The sequence below is a fragment of the Zingiber officinale genome, chromosome 11A (genome assembly GCF_018446385.1).
Source record: "Zingiber officinale cultivar Zhangliang chromosome 11A, Zo_v1.1, whole genome shotgun sequence".
In the NCBI taxonomy this organism is placed as follows: domain Eukaryota; kingdom Viridiplantae; phylum Streptophyta; class Magnoliopsida; order Zingiberales; family Zingiberaceae; genus Zingiber; species Zingiber officinale.
The window spans coordinates 57,838,489-57,861,184 of NC_056006.1; the positions used below are offsets into that span (position 1 = coordinate 57,838,489).

At 34.9% G+C, this 22,696-nt stretch overlaps 1 protein-coding gene across 1 annotated transcript in view; it reads right to left on the reverse strand.

Moving 5' to 3' along the window:
• Positions 1–6,249: 6,249 nt before the first annotated feature.
• The window catches only part of LOC122031825 (ABC transporter F family member 3-like), a 41,433-nt gene continuing 24,986 nt past the window's right edge, over positions 6,250–22,696 (reverse strand). Inside the window, exons 10-18 of the mRNA XM_042590998.1 lie at positions 22,563–22,609; positions 22,427–22,486; positions 21,839–21,921; positions 21,339–21,433; positions 17,853–17,939; positions 8,380–8,467; positions 7,519–7,604; positions 6,874–6,936; positions 6,250–6,609 (exon numbers count right to left, since the gene is read on the reverse strand). Coding sequence (XP_042446932.1) covers positions 6,484–6,609; positions 6,874–6,936; positions 7,519–7,604; positions 8,380–8,467; positions 17,853–17,939; positions 21,339–21,433; positions 21,839–21,921; positions 22,427–22,486; positions 22,563–22,609 — 735 coding nt within the window. The 3' untranslated portion in view covers positions 6,250–6,483. The remainder of the gene's footprint in view (positions 6,610–6,873; positions 6,937–7,518; positions 7,605–8,379; positions 8,468–17,852; positions 17,940–21,338; positions 21,434–21,838; positions 21,922–22,426; positions 22,487–22,562; positions 22,610–22,696) is intronic.

Below are 22,696 nucleotides of genomic sequence, written 5' to 3' on the forward strand. Positions count from 1 at the left end.
GCAGTCTTGTAATTGGGTCTTCTGAAAGTGATAACTGATCTCTCCTAGCTTCAGTCCTTGGGCATACATCATTCTCCCCTTCTTGAAAAGGATTTGTCCTCAAATCACCACCTCCATCAAACAGGGATAAGTCAGCAACATTAAAAGTAGAATGTACGCTATACTCACCTGGTAGTTCAAGTTTGTAGGCATTATCATTGATGCGCTCTAATACTTGAAATGGGTCATCCCCTCGAGGTAGAAGTTTAGAACAATATTTGTTCGGAAATCACTCCTTTCGGAGGTGCAACCAAACCCATTTTCTTAGTTCAAACACAATTTTCTTGCGCCCCTTGTTAGCTTATTGCATGTATTGCTAGGTTCTTTTCTCAATATTCAGTCGTGCTTGTTTATGAAACTTCATTACGAATTCGGCCTTCTGCTTATCATTTAAGTTTATATGCTCGCTTACAACTAAAGGAATCAAATCTAATGGTGACAAAAGATTGAAACCATAAACAATTTCAAATAAAGAAAATTGAGTCGCAGAATGTATGCTCCTATTGTAAGCAAATTCAACATGACGTAGACAATCTTCCCATATTCTCAAATTCTTGTTAATGACTGCATGAAGTAAAAAAGGACAAAGTTCGATTGACCACTTCAGTTTGCCTATCAGTTCGGGGGTGACACGTAGTAGAGAACAATAATTTAGTTCCTAATTTTTCCCACAAAGTCTTCCAAAAATAACTCAAAAGCTTTGTATCCCTATCAGAGGCAATGGTCCTAGGCATGCCATGCAATCTAATAATATTTTTAAAGAACAATTTAGCCATATGCGATGCATCATCGATTTTATGACATAGAATGAAATGTGCCATTTTTGAGAATCTATCTACCACAACAAAAATTGAATCTCTCCCCCTCTTGGTCCGGGGTAATCCCAAAATAAAGTCCATTGAAATATCAGTCCAAGGTTCACTAGGTATAGACAAAGGAGTATACAAGCCATGGGGTTTCAATTTAGATTTAGCTTGTTTGCAAGTGATGCACTTCTCACAGATTCTTTCCACGTCATGTTTCATATGAGGTCAAAAAAAATGATCCTGTAAAACCCCTAAAGTCTTAGTAACGCCAAAATGACTCATCAAACCACCACCATGGGCTTCCCTAGTGATCAATTCACGTAACGAACGTATAAGCACACACAATCTATTTTCACGAAATAAAAACCCATTATACCTATAGAACTTACCCAATGCAACCTTATTGCATGCTTTGAACACATCAGAAAAATCAGTATCGTTAGTATATAAATTCTTGATATATTCAAATCTAAGTAACTTCGTATCTAAAGTAGACAGTAAAGCATACCTTCGAGATAGTGCATCAGCAACTACGTTCTCCTTTCCTTGCTTGTATTTGATCACATAAGGAAATATCTCAATGAATTCTACCCATTTAGCATGGCGTGAGTTCAACTTATGTTGGCTCTTCAAATGCTTTAGAGATTGATGATCTGTGTGAATCATCTTTTGGCCATAGGTAATGTTGTCATGTCTCCAATGCTCTCCCCAATGCATACATCTCCTTGTCATATGTGGGATAGTTGAGAGTGGCTCCACTCAACTTCTCACTGAAGTAAGCAATGGGTCTCATCTCCTGCATAAGCACAGCACCTATACCAACACCAGAAGCATCACATTCGATTTCAAAGGTTTTAGAAAAATCTGGTAGGATTAGTAAAGGAGCAGAACTTAGTTTTTCTTTCAAAGTGTTGAAGGCCCTCTATTGCTTCTCTCCCCACTTGAATGACTCATTTTTCTTGATGACTTTAGTAAGAGGAGCTGCAATATTGCTAAAATCACAAGCAAGTCGTCAATAGAAGTTGGCCAAACCATGGAAACTTCTCACTTGGCTAATTGTTGTCAGTGTTGGCCACTCTTGGATTGCTTTTACCTTTTCCTCATCCATCTTAACGCCTTTAGTACTAATAACAAAACCAAGAAACACGACTTTCTCCATACAAAAGGAGCATTTAACGAGGTTAGAAAAAAACTTTTCTTCTTTTAGCATACTCAAAACTAACCTTAAATGTGTAACATGCTCTTTTAAGCTTCTGCTATAAATCAAAATGTCATCAAAATACACAACTACAAATTTTCCTAAGAAAACATGTAAAACATGGTTCATCAAATGCAAAAAAGTGCTAGGAGCATTAGTTAAGCCAAAAGACATTACTAACTATTCATATAAGTCATGTTTGGCTTTAAAACCAGTTTTCCATTCATCACCTTCCTTCATCCTAATCTAATGATATCCACTCCTAAGATCAATTTTTGTGAGCACACAAGAACCATACAATTCATCAAGTATATCATCAATCCTAGGAATTGGATGGCGATACTTTACCGTGATATTGTTGATGGTCTGGCAATCCACACATCCTCCATGTTCCATTCTTCTTGGGAACTAGTAACATAGGCACGACACAAGGGCTCATGCTTTCTCGAACATACCCCTTTTCTAATAATTCATTAACTTGCTTCTGAAGTTCCTTTGCTTCCTCCAGATTGCTTCTATAGGCAGGTCGATTTGCAATGGATGCACCAGATATGAAGTCGATTTGGTGCTCAATTTCTCTAATTGGAGGTAAACCATGCGGAAGCTCTTCAGGAAAGACCACCTCGAATTCCTGTAAGAGAGAAACAATAACACTAGGCAAAGAACCGTTAAGGTCATTAGTGCTCAAGAATGTCTCCTTATAAAAAAGGACAAGGGGCAACTGATTTGAAAACAAAGCTCATGTGATCTCACTTTTTCTTGCATAAAAACTATTTTTCTTTCTCTCTCCTTTTTTCCCTTGCCCTCTCCTTCTGTCTCTTTCCTCTCATTTTCTTTCCTCTCATTTTTTTTTTCCTCGACTTCTTTTCTCTCAACTTTTTTTCTCTCAATTTCTTTTTCTCTCTTCTTTTCATTTACTTTTTGTAATCTCAACTGGTCCTCCATACTTGTCTTGGAGTCAATGGTACAAGAATAATAGGTTGCCCTTCAGAGTAAAAGTATACCTATCTGTGAGGTCATCATGTGTTACCTTTCGATCGAATTGTCAAGGTCTCCCCAATAATAAATGGCATGCATGCATGGGAACCACGTCACACAACAGCTCATCTTCATATTTGCCGATGGAAATTGCTACCAAGACTTGTTTTGTTACCTTGATTTCACCGCAATCGTTTAGCCACTGGAGTCGATAAGGACGCAAATGTTTCCGAGTTGGTAATGACAATTTCTCCACCAAATCAGTACTTGCCACATTAGTGCAACTCCCCCCATCAATAGTAACACTACAAACCTTGTTATTGACAAAGCAACGGGTATGAAACAAGTTCTTCCTTTGATTACCTTCTTCCTCCTTAGCTTGTAGATTGAGAACTCATTGGGCCACCAATAAGTCTCCAACAGCGGCATGTTGTTCATCATCACTGTCCTCCTTTTGTGGCACTTCTTCAACTATTTCATCATCTTCCGACTCAAGTTCACGTTGGGTGTTTATTACCATCACCCTTTTGTTTACACATTGGCTAGATATATGACCATGCCCTTGACATTTAAAACACTTGATATCACGAATTTTGGAGGAAATGGGCTCGCGATTACCTTGAATAGTAGATGGTGTGGGTTTGGGCTTCTTGAATGGTTCAAACTTTGGCTTATTTTGAGGTTGTTCCTCCTTTCTTGGAGTTGTCTGTCATGTGTCATGAGTAGTCATTGGTTGTCCCTTCCTAGCTAATCCTCTCCTCTTGAGTTGTTCTTCCACTGTTTGTGCTTGGTGGATCATGTCCGACAACTCAACATAATACTGCAATTCAACAATATCAGCAATATCTAGGTTTAAACCATGTAAAAACCTGGCCATGGTGGCTTTCCGATCTTCATCGACATTAGCTCGGATCATGGACAACTCCATCTCCTTGAAATATTCACTCACACTTTTGGAACCTTGAGATAACCTTTGAAGCCGCTGATATAAGCTTCTATAATAATGGCTGGGTACAAACCTCCTTCTAATGAGCACTTTCATCTCCTCCCAAGTGAACATAGGTTGCTCTCTATTCATTCTCCAAGTCATCACCACTTGATCCCACCAAACAATAGCATAACCAGTGAATTCAATGGCAGCTAACTTCACCTTTTTAAACTCTGAGAATTCATGATATTCAAATACCATTTCCATCTTAGTTTCTCATTCCAAGTAAGTTTCTGGGTCATTTCTCCCTTGGAAGGTTGAAATCTTCATCTTAATCCCCTCTTAAATCATTATTTCTTCTAGTTCCATTTCTATTTCCTCAATATTCAATCCTGCCCCGATTGTAGTTTTGCTCATCAAAGTCTTCCACAATGACCTCTTCATCTTCTTCGACATCAATCCCTTGGGCATGTCTTCATTGTGGTCTAATAATATGGTCTTGTTGATGTCTTCTTGGTGTCCCATCCTCCACCTAATCCAACCTCTCAGGGATAGATTCTAATTCCGCCCTCATCATTCGCTGCATCTCCCCCATTAATGCTTGCAGTTGCAAATTCGGAAGTGGCCTAGCCCCCTCATTTGCTCCATCCTCCTGGTTGTTGGGCATGGCTGCAAAATGAAAGAAAACCTCACAAACACTCAACTCACGTTTGGGTGGTAAGCTCTCAATTGATGATATCTCTTAGTTCTTAATCAAACTCTAGAATCAATCGGAATATCACGTAGCAATTCAAAAGATACCACCGAAACTTATGATGACAAAATTTTAAGAGAAAATGAAAGAGTAGAAGTTTGAGAATAAGGAAAACAAGAAAGGGATTGTTGAAGACAATTTACTTCAATTCGCACGAGCAGCTTTTTTTCTGCGCTTTCTTCTTCTTCTTCTTCTTCTTCTTTTTTGTCTTTTCGTTGCGCTCTCTTCTTCTTCTTTTTCACGATTTTTTTTTTTTGCTTTTGGCAGAACAAGTAAAGATAGATTTGCACTTGCCTGTGAACCGCAGCTCTGATACCAGATGATACGAACCCTACCAACAAATGAGATGGAACCTGAGACAAAGGTGGATAGAGTCCTAAGAACTATATGACAAGAGTGTGAGTCTTGACCCATAACGAAGAACTGGCACGAACCAAGTCTACAAAGGAAAAAAACACCACACCCGGAGTAATAAGTTTCAATGGGTTGAACGCCACGAGAGTAAACTCGATAAGTTCAGAAAGTCCTTTCAAGAACTAAGAGAGCACACAATCTCATCAAAAACTAAGTTGTTTCATACTAAGATGTCCCTCCCTTATATAGTGGGAGCGAACAAGGAAAAGTACAAGTACATACACAATTAGAGTCCCAATGTGACATGCCTCGTGCAAGCTATCTAGGAACCCAAAACAAAATAAATGCATGCACAATTAGAGTCCCAAGTCGCATGCTTCATTAAACAATCTAAAATACTTAAATCTTCATGCATGAACGAGTTATCATGCTTATGCGCGATCGAGTCATGGATTGTTATGCCTGATTACGTGAATTAGGTCACGACTAGCAGTTGTGATTATCTTGATCTCTCCTTGCTCATAGTCCGCCCAATGTTCTTTGATTAACTCATTTAATGGTTCCTTGAAACACTTTACCCGCAATCTTATAATTAGACCTTTCGGAAGTAATAATTGATCTCTCCTAGCTTTAGCCCTTTGGCATACGTCAAGACATCTAGACTAAAAAATAACAAAAAGTAAAAAAATAATTAAGGCATCTGGATCAATTCTAGACACCTCGACCAAACTATTGTTTCACAATGAATGGTCCGTAAGATAATAGTAAACTCTATATATATAGAGAGAGAATTATTATACTACAGATCACGACCCTCATTGTAGGTCCATGTCATTTTTTAAAATTTTTTAAATGTAACTTTTTCTGTGTTTTATACTCTAATAGATTTTAGGATAATTTATAACAGATGAAATGTTTTGTTGGATATCTAATATCCTCATACACAGGGTCACTACACAAATAAAATACCCTTATAATTTACCTAATTATATCTTATCATAAAACCGGCAATACTGAACTGCTTGAAATAAATGGTATCTTCTATTAATCCAACAAATAATTCCACTCGGCTACATAAATTTAACAGGCATAATTCTGAACATAAAACAGTCAATCTTTTTTTCCTCGTGACTTGGCACTATAATAGTTTGCCAGGATATATCATTAATATAATTAACAGTTTCCTAGATCATTTAAACATCAACTGGAACTACAATTGATTATTTTTAAAGAATATAATTAACATGAGTCGAGTCTATTTCCTTTAGGAATAGAAGAATATTTGAACTTTAGTTTATTTAGCATCTCTACTAAACCTTCTATAGAATTTAAACATTAAATTTCTTTAGAGTTGATACAAACAACAAAAAGGAGCAATAAAATTGTGAGTGGAGTCAAGGGCATTAACAGCGGATACCGAGAACTCTCATCCAGAAGCCTTCAGCTTCTTTTTGTAATCCTGGAAAGTCCCTGAAAATGGTGCCACTCTGCTCTCTGAGACCGCCCACAGCTCGCCTACACTTCCGGCTATTAAATGTTCGTCGTGGCTCACCTGAATCAAATGTCAGAAATAAGCTGCTGCGTAGAGGCTAAGACTAGGCTTACTTGGGGGGAAAGATAAGGGGGGAAGTGACAGAAATAAACACGCGAGTGAAATTGGCAGACTTGGGAGGACAATGAGGGGAGTGACAGAAATAAATGCACGAGCAATTCATGCTCCATGTGCAACTGGGTGACCCTTTCACTCCAGTGTTTCAACCCAAGTAAACCAGACTAAAAGAAATCAAATCTAAAGGATTAAGGTGAGATATTATACCATTAAAACCCCTCCTTGAAAGATCACAAGACCCTGAATGAGTGCCTCAACAGCATCTAAATCCTGCAATAATGAAATGAATAGATCTCTCAGCCAAGTGCAATTCAATGATAGAAAATACATCTAGGACTAAAATCTTGCGTCAAAGTTATAAAGATCGATCAAACATGTGTCCTACTATTTTTTTTTAATCCTTGCCCGCATTAAAATATACAAAGGGTTAACTAAATAAATGGCCCAACGCTAAATAAATGAGCACCTCCTCTAGACAGGATTTATTTAAAAGTACTACAAGGATCATTTAAAAGTAATTTAGTTCCATCTGCCACAACATGAAAGAATTTCCAAGGGGCCAGCATATTTTAGGCCCAATGCAACAAAATCAGCAAAAAAAACATATTGAAAAGTGATGTAGATAGAGATGTTGGTCTTTGTTTCAAATTAATAAATGAAATTTTGTTCGCTCAGAATGTTCAGAGTTCAGAAATTAAGAAAAGTAAATTTAACAAAAAAATCATCTAGTTTATAAGACATAAGAACTAAATAAATCTGGTTTTCAAACCATTCCATGGTTGTTATAATTGGACTTGCTTTGAACTAAATGTGTAACAAGGAAAATTGCATGGTTGACTTTGATTTACTTACTAGATGGTTTGATGGTTCATCAAGGAGAATGATGTGTGGTTTTTTGAAAGTGATCTTTGCAAATGCTACCCTGCTCTTTTGACCACCTGAAACAGAAAGCAGAAGTGAAGCTTAAAACTAAGATAATGATGATGAATTCATGTGAATATAAGTAGACTTCTCAGTACCAAGATTTAGTTATAAAAGACACATGCAAAGTGCTCAAACAATAATAGGCGATAATCAGAATGGCACGCCTTGTTTTCTAAATTACCAAAGCGACAACCTATTTTGACTAGGATCGAAGGGAAGCCCTATCACGCTCAAATATGCCCATCATACCCCTTTTTATTATTGAGTTATTGAAACATGAACATTACTGAACCATACCTTTTTGCTAATTTGAAGCAAAAAAAAACATTAAAATTTCTCATATAATTCTAAAACTTCTACAAAATCTGAAAATTGATATTTGAAATTCTTAACCTAACAAAATTAAATAGCTTGAATAAAATTATTCGCTTTTTCTAATTTGCAGCAAAATCTTACTTAACTACACCTGTGAATATTGGAAAGTGAAAATAGGCTCATTTTTGCATCAAGCTGACAAAGGTGAACAATTTCAAAGAAATTGTTCATTTTCCAAGAAATCAATATAAATAGAGATAATGGGCATATTAAAAGTGATAAGGTACCACTTTGATAGTAATCAAAATATGGACATCCCTTTCAGGATTTTGAAAATAAATGGCACCACACAAAATTTGGCCCAATATAACATAATGATCTCTGAACATTGGGGTATTGCACTATCATGCTTTACACCACCATAAACTACTATTCTTCCTCTTTAATTAATAGGTGAACCAAATTGATAATTACCTGACAATGTATACATTGGCTGAAGAGCTAGGTTGCCTGTAACTCCAAAGGAACCCAAATGGGCCCTCAGTTTCTGTTCAGGTACGCCCTGCAATGCATGAAAAATGTCATTCAGCTACAAGATTATGCAAACTGAACTGCATCAATGATCTGTTTGCCCATTTTTCATGACGATGAGGATTCTAGAAACCAACCAGAAATTGGTATTTAAAGCCATTTTAAACCAGCACTCAGAAAAAAGGTAAAAGCCCAATTCATATAATATTTAATAACCATCATTATCAAGCTTTGACCCCAACTATTTAGGATAATCTTATTCATCCAATGAGCTTTATGCGACACTACATTGGTAGTAATTTTAACATCTTGCAAAACACTTTTATTACATTATTATTTTTTAGATCGCACTCCACCCCTTACATTTTTTAATTAGCTTAACATATCTCCTCTCATTTTATGATCTATTAGAGTCTAATTATTCAAATATGAATAATCATCTTTATTTTTATCTTTTCTTGTAACCCACATATATCTATCTTAACATTTTCATTTCAACAACATTTTATATTTTTTCATAACTACCTAACAGTCTTGACCTATGAAATACAATGGATTGTAGATAATGTGCTAAAATTTTCATTTTAGCCTATCATGACATCAAACAAGACTCCAAAAGTTCATATCCATTTCATTCCTCTATTATTTGTCCTATAATGATATCTTATCGACTTGCTAAATGATAAATCAGAGATATCTGCAACACTGATAGAAGTTTTTTACCCATTGATCTTAATTATTCCCTCACATTTTCCCTTATTGTACATTTATTACACAATTTTATTTTGGAAAAGAACATATGGTTATACTTGGTTGAATAGTGATATAATGTATATATTAAGTTTTTGTAGAAAGCCTTACACATCTAAGAAATTGAGAAAAATGGGAAACCGTATTTAACCCAATCAATGCTTTCAATCCCAATTTACCATATATATTAAAGTGCCAACTAGAAATTCCAATGTTCATTTGTTAAGTGGACTCATGTCCAATTTAATTGAACCCAGATTAACTGTGTTTAAACACCAAATATCACGTTGGGTAGATGAAAGATGAAAGTTACAAAGTGAACTATGAAATAGGAAAGAAATTACTGAAAGTAAACACTTACAAACAGGCTACTAGAGCTTGCTTATAGACTAACAGACTTACAAGAGTTGGGACAATTTTTGGATGCCTTGACACGCAAGTCTTAGAGGGGTTTTATAGAGGAGAGGAAAAAGGAGGGGAGAGGTCGTTATCTTCTTAAGAGCCTTTAGTGTCTTTCTGAGTCATCTTGCCAAGAACGAATCTCTACTGTTCATTGAGTATGCTAAGTTGTCTTGACAAGAGAGAATATTTACTGGGACAGTTGTCTATTGGCATAGAGTCAAATCTCCATCATATTGATGAGATTTTCTTCTACAAATCACATAAAGGCAGGGATCGTTGATGTGGATTGCCCTTGTGAAGGGATTGAGTTGTTTTTGTCATACCAAGTTTTGCTTTTCTTTTGGTAATAATGGCATAATGTTATGTGCTTAGTATGTTTAAAAGGAAAGAAACTCATTCACATGTCTTTTGGCCCGTAAATTTTTTAATAAAAATTTCTCTAGCCAGTGTATATTCTTCCAGATCTTGATAGGGGTCCCATAACTAAGAACATCCTTGTATAGAAAACCTCCAGTATTTTAATTGTTCTTCAAGAGATTTATTAGAAGTACATTCTTTATCCGGATTGGAAGGATAATCTTCAAAAGTAACTAGTTGAACATTGACACCTTGTATGTCTAGTTTGACAAGATGTCTAGCGGGCTCAATTTTAAGATTAAGCTATTCTGGAGCAGAGTTGTCAAAGAAACATAAAACAAAAATTTCATTTTCTTCAAGTATATGCTGAAGTATTGTGCCAAGTTTGTAAGGGAAGTTTTGTAGGGCATCCAAATCATGGACCCATAGCTGATTAAGAAGACCAAAGTCCATTAGGGTGAAGGGTGTGATTAATCTTCCCCTGTAGTTTTTTGTGTTCAAAAGTTTCACAATGAATATTAGCTCTTCTAAAAGAGTAAAGTGACTAACATCCGCATCCTAATGCCAAAGTGCCTTGATTTGTACATTGGGGGTAAAAATTTTGACATTCCATTTATAATTATATCCTTCTCCGTATATAATAGAGATACCACTGGTTGGAGTTTGGTGGAACCCATTCAGGGCTTCTCCAAGTTCTATGAATTGTTTTAAAGCAGAAGTATCGGCAAGAATTCTAATATAAGTTAATATATCTTCTGGTATATTATTATTTCTAGAAAATATATTCCTTGAAGTAGCTTTCTCAGCCTTGGCGGTTAAAATTTCAAGTGATTGATAATCCATAGGCATTTGTTTTATTGGAACAGAGAGTAAGTCAGTTACTGAGTCTGTAAAGTATTCTCAGTATTAAGAGTGGCATTTAAGTAGGACTTGTGACTGTTCCATCTGTTCTAAGCGAAGAGCTGATAAAGAAAATTGGGCCTAGTTTGGCCTGAAGTAAATCATAGGCTTCATCCACATAATAGAAGTTGAGTAAAGTCCAGCATGCATGCCTGAAAAGATAGCATAATAGGAGAATTTTTTCCCCTATTGGTTTTCGTATAGTTGTAACAAAGTAATTAGAGAGCATTTATAATAGCAATTTTGTGATTTGCTATTCCTAGTGAAGTAGGGATGTTCTTGTTGCACTAGATCAAGTTTTGATTTAAGTTCGAATTGGAAAGTATCTTCTCAAGTACTGCTGAAGTTCTCGGTTCCCAAACTTCATAGTCTTGTATCCATAAGTCCTGACCTTCTTTTGTTTCTCCATATATTCTGTAGACAAGAGGAGAATTATTGAAAAGTCTGGATAAAGTATCAGCTAGGGAATTATTAGTTCCTTTTATGTGTTCCCAATTTATTTTAATCCTCTATTAATGATGGTGACTGTAAACCTAATCCTTTTCTAGTTCCCTTTGTTTGCTGATTATAGCGAACTATTACTTCACAATCAATCCTAATTGTGATTTCAGCCTTGCTACATATGTAGAACATGAAAGCTTCTAAACAATAGATGACTGCTAAAATTTTGTAGTCAGGTGAAGTAAGATGCCATTTTTCTTTGTAATTTCCTTATGAGTATCTACACAAAGATTCAGAAGCTTTTGGGTCATATTTATATATTTTTCTAAATAAAGCTCCACCCCATCCAATTTCACAACAATCAATTTCTAAGAGTAGAGTCAGAGCAGTGAGTTGTTTCACCATAGCTTTTATTTGATTAACCAGATTGATATCCTACTGATTAAAATATCTTTGTCCAGTTTGTGAAGTTTTGTTGTACAAACGACCACTAATTTTCCCTATGTCTTTTAAATATAGTCTTGCATAATTTAAAAGTCCAAGAAAAGATCTAAGACTCTTTATCTCTTCCATTTTATCTAGAAAGTCTAAAATTTTGCTTGTTATATGAGTTTGAAGGGTTATTTTTCCTTGTCCAATTTGACTACCAAGAAAGTCTATATGGGTTGTAGCTATTTCCATTTTCTTTCATGAAACTATTAACCCGTGTTTCTCAAATAAGTTAAAAATCAAGTACATTATCTACATAGACACAAGTAAAGAAAGAAATGCCTCCAAAAATAACATTCATTTTGCTTTGGAAGATTTGAGGGGCAACTTTAAGTCGAAATGGCATAACTAATCATTCAAAATGTCCTTCTGGACAAGAGAACGTCGTCCATTGGCATTTGACTTGCCAAAAATCATATTTCATATCAAATTTTAAATACCACTTAGAGTATTGAATTTTATTCAGGAGTTGATCTTTGTTTGATATTTTATAATCATCTTCATGAAAATTGTCATTGAGACATTTATAATTAAACACCATTCGTGACTAACCTTTTTTCTGCTCTGCGCCTTTATTTACAATAAATGCTAGACTTCTATGTCTTGACTAAGAACGTTGGATAGCCTTAAGAGCAAGTAGTTGAGACATATGTGTTTTGCATTCTTCTCTTTCCCAGTCAGTGTATTTTAAGTCTTGAGCCTTTATGGTGAGATCGGGATTAATAATATTTAGTTTGCAGTATACCTTATCTCTTTCCTAGTATTTTGTAGGATTTTCACCTATAGTTTCTAGCTTTTCTAGTTTAGAAATTAAGGAGTCTAAAGTGTCATGTGTTTTGAGTAAAGTTAGCAAGTATATTGGACTAAAATAAAATCTTGTGGATATAAGATAGTATCTGGTTATAGAATGTGGAGGAGTAAATCTTCTTCTAGGTCTAAGTCTGGGCTTAAGATGCCAAGTGACATTAGTTTTCATACTGATGACATGGTTTGTTTGGTTTACAAGAACAAGAGGCAGAAGTTGGATTTGCAGTAGGGAAATATGGACAGGGGTATCAGCATGCTTTCGAGTGAGGATCTCAAAGGGATATTCAAAAAGTATAGGTGCAATGACAGACATAGAAAGGAATACGACATAATCCTTAGTGAGTAAAAAAGCTCCATTGACCAAGGATTAGAGAAATTTGTTTATGATGTAATGGGTGTACCCATAATTGATTCCGAATAAGAGGGTGACTAAAAGTACCACAATTAGTATAGAAGCGAAGTTTGACATTTTTCATAAATTTGTGACAAGAGATTTGTTGGTCACCAAATTGGGTACTAATGAAAGGTTTATTTGTTTGCTTGATCAAAGTGTCAGGTAAAATAGATAGTAAAAGGGATTCATCAATAGTAGAAGTGGTAGCACCACTATCCAGAAAGGCATGAAGAGTGAGTTCATGTCCTTGAATATTGAGGATACACTGAACTTGGATGTCCACCGAAGTTTATGTGTTACAAATGATAGGGGTTTAATGAACACAAAATTTGTGTCTTCGGGCTCCTCTGAAATTATTAGGTCTTTGCCTTTGTCATGTGGGAGTGTAGAAGCTTGTTGTTCCCTTAGGGATGTTAGTTCAGTTTCAAGTAAGTTGAGTCTTGTCTCTAAGACTAAGACTCGGGTTTCTAAAATCACATTTCGTGTACTGACATGAATAGTGTGAACAGGCAGAATTGTAATTTGGAAAATTGTTTCTAGACGGATGTTACAGCATTGTTTTTTACATAATTTGCAAGTTTGCTCATTTTAACACAGATGGATAGTAATTACAAATAAAGAAAGGATCCTTCTTTGAGCATCCACTCATGGATACAAGTCCTTTGTTCCGACCTTAAGTTTGTTAAATTTTGTGGAACAAATTGATGATACATGAAATTAAAGTTGTCTATGAGATTGACAGTCTCCTTAAAATCACTAACATTATCTTGAGAGAAAGGAGGTATTTCATATGGCGCATCATTTCCATAAGGAGGTTGTAACAAAGAGTTGATTAGTGTGTAATCTGAAGAGGAAGTGCATTCATCCATATCATTAACGGAATAGAGTAAGTAGAAGACGTATCAAAGACATCTGATTGTATTGTTATTAAGCCAAGATTGGTACATCCAACTGGTCAGGATTCTCTATTGTAAAGATTTTTGCAGTTGGGACAAGAAGAAGAAAGGTGTCCTAATTCATTACAGGCAAAGCATGTAATGGTATTAGCATAAGTCTTTTTAGATTTAAATTTTCTAACATGTTTTTCTTTGTTTAAATAAGGGTTCATTGCTTTGCTTTTCCACACATAATAAGTTTTCTTTAGTTTAAGTTTGGGTTCCCCTAAAGCAAGATTGCAATAATTTCCTGAAATTGTTGTTAAGTGATAGGAAATCATTACAAAATGGTGTATTATAATTTCCTGAAATTGCTCAAGTCTCCTAGAAGTTGTTCCAAGTCTCGCATTGCTTATTTTTGTGATATCTAATCCTCTGTTTGCATCTCTAGCTATAAGTAGTCTACGAATTGCATAACAGAAATTAAATATATTATTACCTTGTGTGGCAATCTGTGTTACTTCGTCTGAAAAATGTAACTTAAAGTCTTCCTAAGTTGCTCTAGTTGCATCTCCTAAATAGTTTTCTCCTACTTTTATCATAGCATCTCCTATTTCTATATCTAGTTCATGCTTAACTTGATAATCTCCTTTAAACTATCCATTGTTCTAAGTATTATATAGTTGAGGATCACACTTATGATGTATAAAAGTACAGCATCTTTTCCAAAGAAGATGACTTCTGGTGGTCGTCTTTTTTTCAGTAGTCCGTACTAATGGATTATTGTTAGTTGAAGGAGTTATCCTAGTTCAGGAGGATGCCCTTATCCATAATCTATGGTTCCCATTGTGCTTTCGGGAATCCCTCATACGCTAGTTTTGAAGTGGCAAATGATTCACCAAATTTCATTAAATATTTAGCAGATGTTGGCAAGCTAATGTTGTCATCATCAAGTTTTTGGGTTATTATATTTCAATCTTCATCAAAATATAATATATAGTTGTCTTTTAGCTTATGTTGTTTATCAAAGGCTTCTAATTCCTCTATAAGTCTGTGTTGGTCAAATGTATAGCAGCCTCTGAAGGCATGTAGATATATTCATCCAAGTCACCAAAAAAACTCTTGATATTTTCGGAAATATTCATGAAGTTATAATTTTTTATTATGTTACTAGCTTGATGTATTTTCTGTTTTTGTACTAAGTCCAGATGTCTTTTTCCAAGTTGTTTCAGAATTTTAACAGGATCATTATTTTGTCTAAACATTAAAGTGAAATTTTCTTCGATAGTTTTATCATTCGGAGAATCATTGTGAGAAGTTGATAGTTGATGACCAGAAAATCTAACAGAAAGTTTTTCATTTCTATCCTTATACATAATAGATGTTGTTGGTTTTAAAGTTGTATCTGGATTGTCTAGACTTGTGTTCCATTCTAATCCTGCTAAGGTTTCGGAATTGAATTCTGTAGGTTTGAGAAAGTGAATTCCTTTAGTGGTGAGTGCTTCAATCATATGTGATTGTGACTTTAAAGTGATTATGAATATGATTCATAGGTTTTCCTAAGAAGATGATGTCTAATTGAATATTGTCTCCTTGAAATTGTCCATATCCTTTGGCCTGGATATATATCTTAATATGTTTCACAAAGTCTCTTATAGTAATATTAAAATTGGGACATAAGTTATACCTAAGTTATTGTTCATGTCTACTTCTATTAATCCTATAATGGCTTTCTCTTTGTCAGAAAGACGGGAGTCATATAAGACCAATAATACTTTTCCTCCTATTTAGCTATTGTAAGTTCTCTAAGTCCAAATACAATTAATCTCAAATGTATATAGTTGTGTCTACAATTATATAATGTTATGGCTGCTTCTTTAGTCATTAAGTTTAATCTTACTTCCCTCCCTCGGGAGATGAAGAGATTCTTGTCTGTAGTGTTTGTATACGTTGTTGAAAAGTTAAGTATTCCCTGGTTGTATAATCTCCTAGGATTGAGATGTTTAGTTGTTCATTTGAGAAAATGGTTGAGTCTCTTTCCACATCTATTAGTTCTTCTAATATGTGGACAATATTAGAGGAACTATTTCTTCTTGCTAGTATATTATCTTGCCAGGAAGTAGTATTGGATTCCATATGTGTGACCGTTTGTGAGGGAACAGTAAAAGGTTCAGTTCTTGTTAAACTCATTTGATTTGGTGTAAGTTAAAAACTTATAATTTTCAAGAAATTTTTTATTGACAGTGTTTCCCAAAGATAGTTTACTTAAGTCTTTGTTCAGGTTATCCAATGCTTCTTTCCAAGTTGTGGTTCGAGTGTTTCGTGTTATAGTTTGTTTTTCTAGAACAAGTAATTTGTTCTCTAACAAAGATAGTCTGTAATGAAGGAAAGTTAATAAAGCTAGGATTGTGTTGTTTTGTTGGATCAAGAGTTGGTCACTTTTCCCATTGACCTCTAGATTACAGTATCTGCCTTCTTTGGTTACTGAGAATTGTTTAGCATGGTCTAATACTTTTCGTAGTGTGTATTTTCAAATCTAAGTTCATTCAATGATATTTGATTTCTTCAAGTATTTTATGAAGAGCATCCAGTTTTTCCTAAAGTTGAGTCTTATTGCTTACAATCAATTCCTTAGATTGTAATAATAAGGCTTTGGACTCTGTCTTTGGACTTTATGTTTTCGGTAAGGCCAAAATATCCTTTTTGATAGGAATATTTTCTAACTGTAAAGTTCTTTTTAAGGATTCTTGGGTATTTTTGAGATAATCAAAATTCCTTAAGACTTCTTCAGCTAAAATCCGATTATTTTGGACTAACTTGTGAGAGATCGTATCAAATCTATGTAAAAGAGCATGAGAAATTCCTAGACTTATGAGTAAGCCTGTGAGGGAATTTAAGTGTGCACTTTCAAAATAAAGATTGTGAGTATGGGATTTAATTCGAATATAACAATGATGTTTACATTGGTCTAAAGTGATGATCGTTCTCGGTTGTAAAGCTAGATCTAAGTAATCAAGCCTTCTTACTAGATTTAAAGAAGTTGTACTCATATACTAGGTGTCCCAATGTTGAAAACAGCTCTGATACCAAAATGGGAACGGATTTCTTTCCTTTTAAATATACTACTCAGCACACAACACTATGCCATTATTACTAAAAAAAAAACAGAACTTTGTATGACAAAGACAACTTAATCTTTTCACAAGGGCAATCCACATCAACGATCCCCGCCTCTATGGGATCTATAGAAGAAGCAAATCTCATCAATATGATGGAGATTTGACTCTGCGCCAACAATTCTCTCTTATCAAGACAACTCAGCACACTCAATGAACAGTAAAGATTAGTTCTTAGCAAGATGATTCGGAAGACACTAAAGGCTCTCGAGAAGACACTAAATTTCATTCTGCAAGTTTCTTTTCAAGTTTTTGTAAATTCCAAGCTTGTAAGTTATTCTCTTGTAAATATATCTGTTTATGGCTACTTAAAGCTCTTCTCTAGGCCTGGGAAGGCTCTATTTTTTTCCTATTTCAAGAATCCTTATCCATGTCTACCACAGATAACTATCTAAGGAAGAAGAGATTGTTTTGGTGTTAATTTTCTTGTAAAACTTGTGCGGGCTAAGCCCAAGACTAATATCCTTGAGGCTCACCGGTGAGAAACAGACTAAAGAAAATCATCCTCCAAAAGTGCCTGAACCAGCTCTAAAACATAAAACACCAAACTAAAACATCAACTCCTACTAGAACACAAAATTAACTCCTACTCAAACACAAAAATTCCTACTAGAACACAAAATTAACTCCTACTGGAATACTGGAACCAAAATTAACCCCCACTGGAACACAAAAATTCCCGCCGGAACACAAAATTAACTCCCACTGGAACACAAAAATTTCCCTTCTTTTCTTTTAAATGTCAAGCAAACAAGATATTGACACAATGTGTGGATATCTTAGAAATGAAGCACTGAGTGGTGTAAAATAAACTAACCACCTTACCGGATAGCATCTCATCATGTAAAGTAGTGGATTTGAAGATAAGTCAAGGCCATCTACATGGTGTTGACTAAATACAGCCATGCGCACCTGTGGAGACATATTAACAATGTAAAGCAACTCAAATCTAATAATCTGCCCAAGACAGATATTTAGCAGCTCAAAGCAAAAGCAACACTAGAGGAGAAGCAAGTGCAAAATCAAGTAGGCCAATGTAAACGAAAGAGTTAAAAAGGACTGTTTTCATGCAATGATAGGTTACATAACCTCAATTCCTGCAAGTTAACTATCAACCTCACAGAGTAAGGTAAAAAATAAATCCTTATGGGGCATTGAAAACGATAATTGTCCAATTTTATTCTCGTTGAAATGAAAGTGCACATTTTTAAAAGGAAATGTGCAAGAAATTCATGTAACAAAATATATCCCCACTTTTCTCCAGACCCTTAGTTTCATACAATGAAGAAAAAGCCTTTGATAACCTGAAGGGAAAACTATAATTCTAGACCTATATCACTGCAAACAGGCGCCCAACAAAAGTTTGCTCAGTTTGTAGCCTCTTTTACTGTCAAAGTTTTATTATTGACAGATTTAAACCCAGAAATTTGGTCATTCAGTGATAGAAGACCAAGAATTTTTAGCAAGCAGAAAGAGAGAAAAGCGAAGGGAGTAGGGTGTAAATAAACCAAGCCGCTCGTGAGCTATTCGAAACTCGATTCGATAAAAGCTCATTGAGCTCGTTTAATGAGGCTCATTAAAATAAACAAACCAAGCTCAAGCTTCACAATACTCAGCTCGTTAGCTCGTGAACACATTCGTTAAGCTCATAACTCAACTTTTAAATAAAAAAATAATAGTTTTGATATTGAATTTATAGATTTTACACTCTACTTATGAAAAATATAGACAAATAAATTAAATTTATTTATTTATTAGAATAAAATTATAAATTTTAATAAAAATATTATAATTTTCTCTAAATATATAATTACTTTTTAATGAATATTAAATTTATAATTTATATTTATTAAGCTCGTTTAGGCTCGATAAAAGCTCGAATAAACTCGTGAGCCATGAATATATTCGTTAAATAAAGCTCGAGCTCGGCTCGATTATAAGCGAGTCAAACTCAAACATTCAAGAGTTCAGCTCGGCTCGGCTCGACTCGATTACACCCCTAGAAGAGAGTGAGAGCAGGGGAAGGGAAGAGTAAGTTTTTCCCTTATTGGAATCAGCAAGAAACTTTTCTTACTAAACAATCTAAACTAACCTTTTCTTATGATTAAGATGGATAAGATGGAAGTAATAATTCATCACATACATTCACTCCCTTTTTAGTTTTCACTCATTATCCTTGAATTAAATGGATTGGAAAAACTTGGGATTGGAGAGTAAGAATAGACCCTTTCCCTTACAAAAGACATCTACAAAACGGATAAACTCCCTTCACCCTTACTAAAAAGAGATGCCAACAACAGATAAATCCCTTTACCCTCCCCTCTCTTCTTTGCCTCTTTATTCATCCACTCCAAACATGGCCTAACAGCATCATAAAAAGTCTATCCTCAAAAAGCACAACAAATTAATGTGAAAATAGTTAACCACCTTAAAATATCTAACAAATACTCCTGGTAGACACGGGAATAGCATGTTTATACAAAATACAAGTTGTGTTCACAAGGTTGCAAAAGAGGTAACCTTATCATGACACCAAGACCCATCTAGCAAGACACTCGACTGTGCTCCTATTAACTATATGCAATTCTGTGCATATAGCTAAAACAACACAAAGTTTCCATCATGTAATTTGGGTCATAACAATGACGCACTCAATTGCTGTCCTATATCACTAGAGACCAGAAGGCGTCAAGATTCAGCTATGGATATTAGAAGAACTACTAGAAGTGAATTACAACTGAAACTAAATCTGCAATTTACAGACGCTCCTTTTGCTTAGTTTAATTTCTTTCTATTATCAGCCAGTTAAGTTTGAAAATTATACCACTAAAGGACACATGGAGTTAGAGGGTAGAAAACAATTAAAACATGCTATATTTCTTTAATAATTTCCAAAACTCCATCAAGGGTAGAGAATGGAGACAATTTTCAAGGGCAGTGCATAATTACTAATGCTCATGATAGCACATTACTGACATCCTCACTGATCTCATGGTCTCCACATGGCCTGGTGAGTTCTCTCTCTATTGAATTAAGTCTGGCATTCAAGGTTGCTCTTGGTACTAGTGAAGATTTACCTTACCCTTAACATTGTTGACCAGAAATAAAAAATGTAGTGGTACAGCCAGAAAAAATATTGCTACCCAAGATCTTATACTTAGTTCTCATCACCAAAAAAGAAAGCCCAAATTAGATTGAGGAGAAAGATGGTTCATATCAATTTAATTGCTTCTTATCTCTTGGTTACCTAAAACAAATTGAATCTTAGATTTTTGTTCAAAAAAAAAATTGCTCTCAAGAAAGAAAAAGTGGACATAATACACCAGATAGTAGAATCAGTCGAAATTGCAGTTTTTCCTCAATTTCTAACTCCTTTCTCGCTTCCCCAGTTTATATTTCATTTACTCCCACTCCAACATCAACTTGTCTTGGTAGTTCGAATGACAAACTAATAATACAAACTGTTGACAATTAGAAGCCAGTATTATGACATCACACGAACTTAATCTCTGAAAATAACAGTTGTAAACTTAATATGGAAAATGGCATTCTTAACAACCACGTTTTATAATTCAATCAAGTGATACGTAAAGCTCAGATGTAAAATCTAGTTTCGAGCTGGGGTTTCAGTCCCCAACCAGAACGAAACGATTTCATGCGGTTTCAACCATGTTGGCAAATGGTGTTGATCACTGCAAGGAAGAGGAGAAGGAAGGAGAAGGAAAAAAAGTGAAGAGGAAGAAGAGGAGGAAGCTTACCTGGAGATGTTGCAAGTGCTAGAAGATGAAGCCTTGACATCTCCCTCATGTTGCCTCATATTGCAGCCAATCAACCAAAAAGAAAGTAAGATTTTGGGTACTTCATGAAGGGAATCGCAAGGAAGAATTGCGACTAAAAATCATGATGAAGAATAGCAAAGAAGGGTTTTGGGTACGGCAGAGGAAAATTAGAGGAAACCACTGAGTCCATGTTGTCACAATGGACTTCAGGTACCACATGGAGTATGGATCACAAGGAGAATGTATCAGTGTCGATGTTAGCAGTTAGTACTGCAGCAGAACAAAAAATATCAATCATGTTGACTGGCATGGCTCGTTTAATCAATGCATAAAGCTAACATGTTAACTTGGGCTTCTGCAACAGTCCCCACTAGAAGTATGAAAGAACAAGGACAGAGTTCAAAATCTTAATCAATGTATAAAGCTAACATGTTAAATTGAACTTCTGCAACAGCTCACTAGAAGTATGAAAGAAAAAGGATAGAGGTGCTTGAACTGGAAAATGCAATTACAATGAGAGTATGAATAATACCTTTGCGGAGCGAAACACTGTCCCAGAAGTTGGTTGAAGATCCCCAGATATAAGTTTGAGTATAGTTGATTTGCCAATACCATTGGGACCGACCACTGAATGCAAAAACTTATGTTCTTACTAGGGACAAAAAAACTGAAGTGACAACATACAGATAACTACTCTACCACTAATTTATACACATAAGACATGCGAACTAGGAGTAATATGAAGAGAACTATTAATAAGAAGATTAAACATCATGGATATGAGAAATTCTTGCCAATAACTAGAGCATGTTAGTTAAAAAAGAAAGAGAGAGAGAGAGCATGAGAAGCGTATATAAAAGGACTACACTTGCAAAAACAAGATAATGAAGTTTATTATAGCTTTGACAAGGAAGATCGGAGATAAGATTCCCATCTTCAAAGCATGAGAAGAAATGAACTATTATAATTCACCATAATATGGTAGCTAACTATAACACATTATTATGCAAGGAAAGATATTTCGTTGCTTACTTGCTATCCGACTGTCAAGATCTATGCCAAAATTTAAATTCTTAAACAAGATTGGCCCTCCTGGATAACCAAATGACACATCACTGCAACCACATACAAGTTTGTAAGCTTATCCTCCCAAGATAATACCAAACATCAACACAAATTTAGAGATAACAAAAGAAAGCACAACAAAGAAACATAATGAAATCTGAAAGTCAATTGACAGCATGACAAATAACATTTTTTTTCTTTTACTCCAACTTAAATATGAGAGAAGGAAATGGTAGTTTCCCACATTCACAGTCCACAACTGCTGAGTTTACAAAAAAAAAAACTAATTTGCAAAAAATCTTGAGCATAATAGACGAGTTTCAAGCTCACAGCCAAGATAAATTACTGGTAGTAACACAAATATAAAGTGCTAACATTTGAAAATATTCTAAATGCATTCTTGGAATAATTGATTACAAGCAAAACTCATAAATATAAGTCAAAGATTCTTCAATTGATAGCATTAAGTAAATAGTTTTGTATAAAATGATGGCAATTATTGGTTGCATATCTAGAAGTAATAATAAAACACCTTCAGTAATTACAAAATAATACCTAAAACTTATAATTGGGGGGCCAGGTCTGTCATCTGGGGTTGGGAAATCAAACTTGTAGCTGAAACAGAAAAAGAACTTAGCACAAGGAAAATATTGGGTTACAAATATCTTTGTCAGTCTGGAAGAGAGAATACTCAGGATCATTAATAATTGCATCTACAATCCCCATCCTGTCAAGTGCCTGAATAATTTTTTATTCAAATCATCAGCAATAGTATAAACAATACAAATGTTTATAAGCACATGAAAAATCTGTATCAGGTCTAAC